The sequence below is a fragment of the Curcuma longa genome, unplaced genomic scaffold, assembly GCF_044706935.1.
Source record: "Curcuma longa cultivar G26 ecotype Majalengka, Jawa Barat unplaced genomic scaffold, ITB_CL_G26_1.1 contig_24887, whole genome shotgun sequence".
In the NCBI taxonomy this organism is placed as follows: Eukaryota; Viridiplantae; Streptophyta; class Magnoliopsida; order Zingiberales; family Zingiberaceae; genus Curcuma; species Curcuma longa.
In genome coordinates, this window is record NW_027432570.1 from 1 (window position 1) to 12433 (window position 12433).

Consider the following 12433-nt stretch of genomic DNA (forward strand, 5'->3'; position numbering starts at 1 on the left):
CAAATTCACAGATCGAGGAAACCATTTTGTCTCGGTAAGAAATTGAAACAGGAAGGGAAGTGGACTAATAAATTTCTGGAACAGCCCGTTCAACGAACCAAACACTGTCGTCTCTGCCCCTCCTCGACGTGTCGTCCGATCAATGCTGCCCGCTCCGTTTCATTTGTTTTACGTTCGATCTCGCCTCTCGAGATGGAATCCGAAAGCACGCCAACTTTGCCCAGCGAACGTGGGCCCGCGGTCACCAAACTTCTTCTCATGATTCATGAACATGATTAACATGAAGCATGCCCTTAATTTTTTTATTGATTAATCCTGGAATTATTGCCAAATCGGGTGGTTAATATCCGGTGGTTGAAAATTATTTTACAGATCGATCGCTTTATGTTCCTTATCATTCTTAATCTCCAGTAAACTTTTCGTTAAAATTAGGCTAAATATATAGAATTCTGGTAATTAAAATACCAACTTCAGAAATTTAAATGGCCTTAAATAATAAAACTTGTAATTCCCATGATACAGCAGATTTATAATACACACCTAAATATTCATTACTAAAAGATTCTCCCCAAATCTATAGTTTTCTGAGTCTGTTAAGTGGGACCTCTCCTGCCTTAATCATCTCCTAGATTATTGAAACCTTCCACGAGGAAAAAGGTATCTATAATTTTAGCCGTTATTAAATGATATTGACAAGTATTATGTTATGGTTGTGATGAACTAGCCCGAAAGAGTCAAGTCTGAATCGGTTTAGTCCATAGTAGATGATGCGATGTCGGACCTGATTACCGAGTATGCCTGTTGCAGTCAGGGACTGATCCTAGTCAGTTCTCGATTCGGGACCTCTCTCCTAGTAGTTGAATCCTCCTTCGAGTCAAATCTCATGCCCGATCCGAACCGACTCCTCAATCCGAGCCGAATCCTTACTCGCACCCTCCTATGTGTCAGAATCCTTTTACTTGGACGATTCCCTACGAAGCTAACTCCTCAATCTGAGCCGAACCGACTCTTAGTAGATACCCGAGTCGAATCCCTTCGAACATTCCAACTGAATCAATCGAGTCGATTTGGAGATCATGTCGGATTTGCAAGGAAACAGACCCCCCGAGCCGAGTTGGCTAGCTAAGAAGGCCGGCTCGAATTCTTGAAGTGAACTCTCCCACTCAAGCCGAGTCAACCGACTACTTGACTCTGTCCTGGCTCAGTCTAGACGCTCTTCAATTCTCATTGTCCTTCTCCATTAAAGACCACTCCTCCCATCATACGGGTATGGGTAATGTCTCCCTGACACCCTTGCTATTAATCATGGTAATACTTTGACAGACGTATGTGAAATGACCGTGCAAGTCAACGATGGGACATAGACTATGAATATTCCATTCCATCTCACAAAACCCTATCGATGATGGGACCTCCATCTTGCTTACGATGTGACATGACACTATTACAAATATATAAGATCAGTCTTTCTACAGGAAAAGGTATGCGCTCTCACAATCTTTAATTTCTATTCTCTATTATGCTCCATCGTCCTCCTCCTTCACGAACTGACCTAAGCATCGGAGTAGTCAAGCCAGGACCACTTCTGACCTTCCTTCTCACAGTTGCTGTGATCAGTGGCGGAGCGTGACCAAATTTAGGGACTGGGCTGCCAGTCAAACACTGAACTGAACTGAACCCAGAAGAATTCATATTCATACCTTATAATTGGCATCGGAACTCATTTCACTGAAATTGAAAACTGAAATTGAAAACTCGAGATGCAGCAGTCGGGCCGTCGGCAATCGCAAGAGCACTTCGGAACGCCCAGAAATTGCAGAGCACTGCTCTGCAATTGACGCCCAGAAATTTGACGCAGCCGTGCTGCCTGCTGGTGTGGTGAGAAGAGAACTGAGAGTGGTGGCTTCAGGCTTGGTGCTGCAGTCGGCACTCCGTGCGCAAGGCCAAGGATGGGGGGTCTGGAAGCAGATTTCTCAATGGGCTTAGGCTTAGAGAGGTCAGAGACTAGGGCTTCAATTTTTTTTTTGAAGATGGACTGGGCTACAGCCCAGTCCAGCCATAACGACGCTCCGTCGTTGGCTGTGATTGCAGGTCTCATCAGCTTCACAACCCCTTCCTCTCAAGACCTCATTCAAACTTGGTGCTGAGAAGAGTCGGTAGCGGATCTCAACCGGAATATATTATTTAAAAAATAAAATAAAGTTTGTTAAATATTTGGATGGCGGTTAAATTTGAATCCAAAACGAAATTTTGTGGAAAAATTTTGAACAACAAACTCGGTAGGTTTGGCGAATAGGCTGGAATAATTTTCCTCTACCTAATCTCATCCACCGTTGCGTGGTCTTAATTTTTATGTGTTCCTAGCATCATTTTTTTTTTTTTACAAAAATCAAAATGACCTACCAATTCCCAATTAAACTCTCATTTTCAATTAAAATAAATGGATACTCCATGCTAACATGAATAACCAAATTACTTTTATTCTTACTCTTACTCTTACTCTTTGGTAGTAATTACCTAATAGATAGAAGCTAATACGTAGATTTTACATGCTCGATGAGGATTAAATTATATTCATCTAAAGTATAATAAGTGTTATGAAGTCTTTAATATTTATTTTACTGATTAAAATATTAATTAAGTTATCACTCAGAAAAGTAAATTAAATAAAAATTATTTAAAATTATCATTGTAGAAGTTAACAACTAATTTTTACATGTTATAGAAATTACATGTTAGCTTTCACACAATGATCATATGATCAAACAATATTAATTTAAACTGTAGTGAAGTGAGTATTATGGAATCTTATTTTATTTGTTGAAATATTATTTTAATCATATTATCACTTAAAGAAACAAAATCAAAATGATATAAAGTACTATTATAGAAAGTAGCAACTAACTTCTATAATGTGTAAAAATTAATTGTTAGTTTTTACATAATCAAATAGTCGAATGATCATAAGATGATATATGTTTGGATAGTTCATATGAAATGGAATGTTCATTTGACTAGATATAATTAAAAATAAAATATTCATTTCACAATTTTACAAAAGATGGATGCCCTTGCTTTTTATTTTTGTTTTTATTTTTTATTTTTTATGATCTCTTATAAAATTATTGCATGTGGAAAATTTTATATCTATGATTATATTTTCCTGTATATTATTGGACGATATGTCCAATTGGCTCGATAACAATCTAGTTAATTATATTAAACAGAAAAAAAGACAAAATGCTAAATGGCTCGATCGATAAGGGGCAAAATGTTGTCTCCACCACGAACACTGTTGTATATTCCAAAAGAACAAGACTAAAAAAAATTGTCGTGGTGATAAGGGTCTAGATGAGATCAATAAGTTACTTTCACACCATTTTATATTATATCAAATTAAAAGTTTATAAAATTAGACTCACATTAAATTTATTTTTTCTAAAATTCAAAAATTTACTTGCATCATAACATGAAAAATTTTATTTAATAATAATAATAATAATAACATAAAAAATAACCAATCTATTATCAAATTCGAACTGTCAAACTACTTAGAAATTAAGAACGTACGACAAAGAAATAATATCATATAATTCTCACATGGGGAAGTAAAATTAAAAATTACATTAATTAAAAAAATATCAAAATAAACAACTCTGAACCCTAATCGACTCAATATTAAATATAAAAATAATGATAGGCCATTGTATTATTCTTTCAAATATTGGTACACTCCTTCGAGTAAATTTATCCATATGAATAAAGAGTTGTAAGGTTAAAGTAAAAGTTAAATCTTCTTTTTTTTTTTAATAAAACTGCCCTGTAAATATTTATGGTTGATTAACAATCATCTCTTAACTGTAACGATCTACATCTTAAGAATAAGAGCATTATATATATATAAAGATTTGAGATGCAATTAAATACATGAGACAGAAACATATATGGTTCATATTTATAAGTTTTAGTGCTCGTTGATTAGAAAGACACGAGGCATGCAAAGAACGCACCACACCAAAAGGAGATGAAAAAAGAAGAAGAGAAGAAAAGAAGAGAAGCAATTATCAAAAACACGCCATGGATAATCAATTCGTCGGACCCATGAAACAAACGAAAAGGAAATTGTGAATAAAAGCTTAAATTATATTGTGAAAGAAATAACGAAGGAATTCATATGAGAACATATACCACGTCTACTCATTCGACTTTCAACACATGAGAATTAGTTGTGGTGGATGAAATCCGTGCAGTTGAACCGGCTGCGATTTTATGTCAACGAAGGGCCATCTAGAAGAGTCAACGGAGATCATTTGGCTGAAATGTTTACACGCAAATCGACTACTTTTTTCCAGGATTAATTAATTAATTAATTTTTCCGTTTCCCACTTGATTTAACTCAAATTTTGACCGCCGAGGGACCCACACAGAGCTACTCTTTTCAAGGATTAATTAACTGTTTCCCACGAGTCGGACAGAAAGAAAGAAAGCGTTTCAATTGTTTCGCTCAAGAACTTTGACCGCCGCGGGAACCACCTAGAGCTACGACTTGACGGATTATTGACCTTTCGGGTAGTTGTGTGCGTCATACTGTACGTCACATAAATGTTAAATCATTAATATAAATAAATAAATAAATAAATAATTGTCGAGGAGAAATTACGGATCCACCTCCTAGTTAATTAACTTCTCGCATTCAATCCTGATAGGCTTCTAGACGCCGAGGAAATAATTTTTGCTTTTGTCTAACTAAACGCTGTCTTACTTTAAGACCACATGTGCATATTTTATTAAGAAGGAACATTAGAGCACAATTACATTTGCAAGGGTACTTGAGTAATTTCCTTTTGGAAATTGTTAAAAAAAAAAAAAAAAGTAGCAGACTCCACCTGGTCTCTTTCTTTTTCGTCACGTGACAAGGAGCATCGTGTTCTATTTAAGCGCTCTCGCCCTTCCTCGCTCCGGGAAACCGGGCTGACAGACAGAGTACTGCCAATACTCGCCTTGCTTGCTTCCTGGATCGATCTGGTTCCACTCTCTCCGCCAATCCTGATTCTCTGCCGACGACAAATTTCTTCGTTGCTCAAGGGCAAGAGAGAGAGGGTGGAGAACCATGGAGGCGTCGGAGCTGCCTCGGATCGGGAGCATGAGGCGGAACGGGTCACTGTGGCGTGGGGACGACAGCATCTTCTCCGCGTCGTCGCGGGAGGGGTTGGACGATGAGGAGGCGCTCAAGTGGGCGGCGCTCGAGAAGCTGCCCACCTACGACCGCGTCCGCCGCGGCATCCTCGCGCTTCAGGAGGGCAGCCGCCGCCTCCAGGAGGTCGACGTCCAGAACCTCGGCTTCCACGAGCGGAAGGCCCTTCTCGAGAGACTCGTCCACGTCGCTGACGAGGATAACGAGCGATTTCTCATGAAGCTAAGGGACCGCATGGAACGGTGAGAGCAAACGCAAACTCAGAATCTCCTTCTTTCCTTCTCCCTTCCCCTGCTGTTCTAGATTACTACTTCGGATTCCTGTTGCTCTGCTTCAATTAAAGCCTTCCTCGTTTGTTTCTATTCACGTAGAGTTGGACTTGATATCCCTACCATTGAGGTGAGGTACGAGCACCTCGGCGTGGAAGCAGAGGCACATGTCGGCGGCAGAGGAATGCCTACTTTAATCAATGCCACCCTTAACGTGCTCGAGGTAGTAATATAGTTGATTGCTCGAAGCTTTATGTAAAATCATTATAGAAGTTCACTAATCTTTCTCTTGCTTTTTGAATTACAAAAGGGCTTCGCCAATTTCTTGCGTATTCTACCAAGTAACAAGAGATCTTTGTCCATCCTTCATGATGTCAGTGGAATCGTCAAACCCCGCAGGTAGGTTTGGAGTTTTTCTTGTTTATAACAACTAATTTTGCGTTACATATAATGATCCTCTCCAATCTAAGCAAATACCTATTTACTTCGACTTGTTCTTCAGGATGACTTTGCTTCTAGGTCCTCCAGGATCAGGAAAGACTACACTTTTGTTAGCTTTGGCTGGGAAACTAGAATCTGATGTAAAGGTATTTCTAAATTACTATCATCGCCATCCTTTGAGTGCTATAATCTGATTGTTGGGAGTGAAAACAACCACAGGCTAAAGGAAAAGTTACTTACAACGGCCATGAAATGAATGAGTTTGTCCCTGAGCGCACTGCAGCTTATATTAGCCAACACGACCTTCATATCGGGGAGATGACTGTTCGGGAAACATTAGCTTTCTCAGCGAGGTGCCAAGGCGTCGGTAGTCGTTATGGTAAGCATCGTCCAATTCATTATCGAAACAACTGTTTTATTCTTATTTCTGGAAAACTTCCCATTTACTCAGTTGAACTGGTTTTATGGTTGAAAACAGAGATGTTAACCGAGTTAGCTAGGAGGGAGAAGGAAGCAAACATCAAGCCAGATCCTGATTTAGATGTATTCATGAAGGTGAAATTCTACCACCTAGATGACTCAGGCTTAAGTTTTGTGCATGATCATTTTGTTATTAATAAGTGGATGTGAACCTTGGTTGGAGTCATGATTTATTTCCTGTGTTATGATTTATCGTTGCAGGCAGCTTCCGTGGAAGGACAAGAATCCAATGTGATCACTGATTATATACTAAAGGTATTTGATCATATCTTACATCAAATGCTCCAGATGATTGCAAAAACAGTTGAGCCTTTAGTTTGTGGGAAATTGGCTCGGATATAAATAAAATTTCTCCTTCTGTTTCATGCAAACTGGCAGATCCTAGGGTTGGAAGTCTGTGCAGACACCATGGTAGGAGATGAAATGTTAAGAGGTATTTCTGGTGGACAAAGAAAACGTGTTACAACAGGTACAATATGAATACTTTAGCAGTTCCTCTAACATGATTTTGCATGCGACCTGCAATTTCATTCTCAGTCTCTTGGCTAACGTACGATTGGATTTTGGCTTGATTTAGGTGAAATGCTTGTTGGACCTGCAAGAGCTCTATTCATGGATGAGATATCAACTGGTCTGGATAGCTCAACAACTTTCCAGATAGTAAAGTCACTTAGGCAGACCATTCACATTCTTGGTGGAACGGCTGTTATTTCCCTGTTGCAACCTGCGCCTGAGACTTATGACCTTTTCGACGACATAATCCTTCTCTCTGATGGTCAGGTCGTCTATCAAGGACCTCGTGAAAATGTGCTTGAGTTTTTTGAATCTGTGGGTTTCAAATGTCCTGAGAGAAAGGGTGTTGCAGATTTCCTGCAAGAAGTAGGTTTTTGCAAAAAAAAAAAAAGTGTTTGTATTCCAATTAACTTAGATTTCATGAGCATGAACATTGGGTTTTGATTCGGATTCACAGGTAACATCAAGGAAGGATCAACAACAGTACTGGGCGCGCCATGAGGATCCCTACAGATATGTGCCTGTCAGAGAATTTGCTGAATCTTTCCAGTCATTCCATGTTGGTCGAGCTATGGCAAATGAACTCTCCATTCCATTTGATAAGACCAAGAGCCACCCTGCTGCTCTTACAACAACAAAATATGGTGTTAGCAATAAGGAACTCTTAAAAGCTAACATTGACAGAGAACTATTGCTAATGAAGAGGAACTCATTCTTCTATGTCTTCAAGGCTTGTCAAGTAAGTCTGCTGAACATTTATTGAATGGTTTTATGCTATAAACAGAAATTTATTGTTTTCTATTGTTCCTCTACAGCTTACTATCATGGCATTCATTGCAATGACAGTCTTCTTGCGCACAAATATGCACCGGGATGATGTAGGCGATGGGGGTATATATATGGGTGCACTTTTCTTTGGAGTGGTCATGATAATGTTCAATGGGTTTACTGAAACTGCTATGGTTATTTTAAAGATTCCTGTTTTCTTCAAGCAAAGGGACCTCCTTTTCTTCCCTGCATGGTCATATGCAGTTCCATCATGGATTCTTAAGATTCCAATTACATTTATTGAAGTTGCAGTGTGGGTTTTCACAACTTATTATGTCATTGGATTTGATCCAAATGTTGGAAGGTAAGGTTGTGGTATTAATTTCACAATCATTCTACCTCAATGCTTACAATTAATGCATAACAATACTTGATTCGGTAACAGGCTGTTTAAGCAGTACCTGCTGCTACTTGCGGTCAATCAGATGGCATCTGCACTCTTTCGTTTAAATGGGGCGGTGGGTAGAAACATGATAGTTGCAAATACCTTTGGGTCTTTTGCTCTACTAATTTGCCTTCTGCTAGGCGGCTTTATTATTTCACGAAGTAAGTCACTATTACTTTCCTATACCATCTTGCTCTGCAAGTAGAATAGTATGATTGATCTGCAAAACAAAACATTGACGTCTTATTTACCCCTCACAATCTGATACAAAACTCCTTTACAGATGATGTGAAGAAATGGTGGATATGGGGTTATTGGATCTCACCTCTTATGTATGCACAAAATGCAATTTCAGTGAATGAATTATTGGGTCACAGTTGGAGTCATGTAAGAGCATTTCTTTTATGGAATTGAGCACCTGCAAATTTTATATCATAATAAAATTTAAGAGTTTTGATAATTTCCCTTCACAGATTGTGGACCAAACTGAGTCTCTAGGAGTACGTGTTTTGAGGGCACGGGGAATTTTCCCTGAAGCAAAATGGTATTGGATCGGTTTGGGGGCCTTGGTTGGTTACGTATTTCTGTTCAATGCTCTTTTCACAATGGCTCTTACATATCTCAAACGTGAGTGCACTTTTTTTAAACATTTTTGACTTATTAGGAAATGCATCATCTAGATGTTTATGACTTCATGTTGTAAATTGGATTGCTATTCAGCTCATATCTCTCCTTGCAGCATTTGGCAAATCTCATCCACCTATATCTGAGGAGACTTTAAAGGAAAAGCATACCAATCTAACTGGTGAAGTGTTGGACCAATCATCTAGAGGGGAGAAATCTAGTCAACCCTCTTCTTCCAAGGGTATATTATATTTATGAAATATAAACTTATTTGTCATTTTGACAATTTTATTGACTGGAAACTTGATTTACAGCTGATGGAATTATGAGGAAAGATAGCACAAATGCATCTAGTGATATAAATAAGAAGGGCATGATCCTCCCCTTCACTCCGCTTTCCATTACCTTTGACAACATACAGTACTCTGTGGACATGCCGCAGGTAATAATATCCTCATGTACGAAACATATACCTTATTTAGCACATGTTGCACTTGTATGTTACCATTGTGCCTTGTACAGGAAATGAAAAGTCAAGGTGTGGAAGAAAATCGTTTGATGCTCCTCAAGGGTATAAGTGGATGTTTTAAGCCAGGAGTACTTACAGCACTAATGGGCGTCAGTGGTGCTGGAAAGACAACATTGATGGATGTGTTGGCTGGGAGAAAAACTGGTGGCTACATAGAAGGAAACATCACCATCTCTGGTTACCCCAAGAAACAGGAAACTTTTGCTCGTGTATCTGGATATTGTGAACAAAATGACATACACTCTCCGCAAGTGACCGTATATGAATCTCTTGTTTATTCTGCATGGCTTCGATTATCTGCCGATGTTGATTCTGCAACAAGGAAGGTTTGTCAGATAAAAGGATGGTCTCAAGCTTACATTACGTAAGTTGATTCACCTAAAGATTGACCTTAAGCTATTTCTTGCAGATGTTTGTTGAAGAGGTCATGGAGCTTGTAGAGTTGACATCATTAAGGGATGCACTTGTTGGTTTGCCAGGAGTAAATGGGTTATCAACTGAGCAGCGAAAGAGACTGACTATTGCTGTGGAACTTGTTGCCAACCCATCTATCATATTCATGGATGAACCAACATCTGGGCTTGATGCAAGGGCCGCGGCTATTGTAATGCGAACTGTGAGGAACACTGTAGACACTGGACGGACTGTGGTGTGCACTATTCACCAGCCTAGTATTGACATATTTGAAGCTTTTGATGAGGTGAGAAAAAAATTAAGTCAGTTTGTATGATTATGGTATGCAATATTGGCAAATCATTATGACATTTGTTTATCTGTTTTGTGCTAGCTCTTCCTTATGAAACGAGGTGGAGAAGAGATTTATGTAGGCCCGCTTGGTCATCATTCTTGTCATTTGATCAACTACTTTGAGGTGAGACAACAAAGGAATTGAAGAATTTTATGTCCTTGTATGATTCTGTTGAGCTATATGATTGATTATGGTTATTTAACTATTTGTCTTAGGGAATCGATGGTGTCAGTAAGATAAAAGATGGATACAACCCAGCAACATGGATGTTGGAAGTGACCGCACAGGCACAAGAAGATCAACTGGGGGTTGATTTTAGTCAGATCTACAAGAATTCAGAACTTTATCAGTGAGTATCATCCTTGCTCTTAGTCTTCAAGTGTCGTATATCAATCAGTACATCTCATAAAAGAGCATTTGGTATTTCAGGAGAAACCAAAATTCGATAAAGGAACTAAGCACGCCACCTCCTGGCTCAAGTGATCTTTACTTCCCAACCCAGTATTCTCAATCTTTTCTCGTGCAATGCATGGCATGCCTATGGAAACAACACTTATCATACTGGCGGAACCCTCCATACACTGCTGTGAGGTTCTACTTCACCATAATGATAGCCTTGTTGTTTGGAACTGTGTTTTGGGACCTTGGTACCAAAAGGTAAATATGCATCCTGAAATTCGTCAAGTGCCATAATTACTGCACTCGTATTGTATGATCTAGATATTTCCAGAGTTATTAAGGAAGCTTCAAATTGCAGATCCACACAGCAAGATTTGTTCAATGCAATGGGTTCTATGTATGCTGCTGTTCTGTTTCTCGGGGTCCAGAACGCTTCCTCAGTTCAACCAGTTGTTGCTATTGAAAGAACCGTCTTTTACAGAGAGCGAGCAGCTGGAATGTATTCAGCCTTGCCTTATGCATTTGGACAAGTAACGGATCCCAAATGAACTTCACTAAATTCTTGGCTAACTCAATAATGTTCTAAAGCACATCACAGTTCCCTAATTATTGTGGCGTTCCATTTTGCAGGTTGTAATTGAACTTCCATATGTCTTGGTCCAATCATTAGTATATGGTGTCATAGTCTATGCCATGATTGGGTTTGAATGGACCGCTGTTAAGTTCTTCTGGTACATGTTCTTCATGTATTTCACGCTTCTCTACTTCACATTCTATGGAATGATGGCGGTGGGTTTGACTCCCAACTACAATATCGCGGCAATAGTCTCATCTGCATTCTATGGAATATGGAACCTTTTCTCTGGATTCATTATTCCCCCGACCTGTAAGTGAAAATGTCATTTGCTTGATCATATCTCCCCTCAATTGAAGAATATCCAAGTAATTATTGTTAACTTTTTTCTACTACAGAGGATCCCAGTGTGGTGGAGATGGTACTACTGGGCATGTCCTGTGGCTTGGACCTTGTATGGATTGGTTGCTTCACAGTTCGGAGATATAGATGATCAATTCGAAAATGAAGATACTACGGTGTCTGAATTCATTAAGAGTTACTTTGGATTCAGACATAACTTCTTGGGCGTGGTAGCGGCTGTGGTGATCATCTTTCCCGTGCTTTTTGCCTTCCTTTTTGCATTCTCGATAAAGACTATCAACTTCCAGAGAAGGTGAAGGTTGTTTTGCTAAGGATCGCAGATTCCAGGATGATAAAATAAAGACAGACAGACCTGCAATGCAGACAATGCTTCTTCTTGCTCGTGCAAACCAATGGCTGCACATTCGCGTTATAATATTTGTTAATATAGATTATATATGGTCCTTTTTGCGTTTATGTTTGAGTTCGGTATGTTGTATATTAATCTCAATTCCTTTTTTTTTTTTATCCTTGTCACCTTAAATATTTAATATGAGATATTACTACTTGTGTTGACAATTAATCCATCAAAAATTATATTAGCAGATCGATTGATTGAAAATTTTCAACATAATAAAAAATGTAGCAATTCATTTTGGTTTCACCAGTTTTTACGAGAGAGTAATTTTGTAAAAAAATAAGCTGTTTTGTTCCCCATGGGACCCAACTTTTCTTGTCCAACTTTATTAATTATCGAATGAAACAGTAGTTTGATCATCCCCTAAAGTTGTCTTTGCATGCCTGATTGATTCTAGCTCTTAAACGGGCCGGCCCAAGTACACAACGTCGCACTTTGATTGACGCCAGACAGCAAAATGCACAGCGGCTTTCGAAAACACTGTATTCGAATACACTCGTGTCGAAGAGGCCAAGCAAGAATGTTATGTTGCCAATATCATTCATTCTGCAACGAGGGAAAGAACCCCGGTCCTGTTTTAAAGATGTCTGGCAATCGTAAAGCTCTTGGAAACCATCGCAATATCGCATCACGTCTGGGGTCATGGAATTATTGCGAGCCACTCTTTGACTCACGTGTTCGTAATTCCT

General features: G+C 39.0%; 1 protein-coding gene across 3 annotated transcripts; it reads left to right on the forward strand.

The window, feature by feature from the left end:
- The first annotated feature begins 4972 nt into the window (after positions 1-4972).
- LOC141818457 (ABC transporter G family member 36-like) lies at positions 4973-11928 on the forward strand. 3 transcript variants are annotated; one of them, XM_074705950.1, is made up of 24 exons: positions 4973-5436; positions 5566-5686; positions 5774-5862; positions 5966-6050; positions 6124-6283; positions 6383-6459; positions 6586-6639; positions 6763-6853; positions 6962-7263; positions 7355-7636; positions 7713-8029; positions 8111-8271; positions 8394-8497; positions 8584-8737; positions 8850-8975; positions 9049-9176; positions 9257-9589; positions 9673-9963; positions 10051-10134; positions 10227-10360; positions 10441-10668; positions 10769-10940; positions 11041-11300; positions 11385-11928. In XM_074705950.1, the coding sequence occupies exons 1-24, from the start codon at positions 5111-5113 to the stop codon at positions 11641-11643; spliced, it is 4338 nt and encodes a 1445-aa protein (XP_074562051.1). In that variant the 5' UTR covers positions 4973-5110; the 3' UTR covers positions 11644-11928. The 3 variants fall into 3 exon arrangements, with proteins under 3 accessions (XP_074562051.1, XP_074562050.1, XP_074562049.1); XM_074705949.1 differs by having other exon boundaries at positions 11041-11296; positions 11383-11532; XM_074705948.1 differs by having other exon boundaries at positions 6124-6459; positions 11041-11296; positions 11383-11532.
- Positions 11929-12433: the final 505 nt, after the last annotated feature.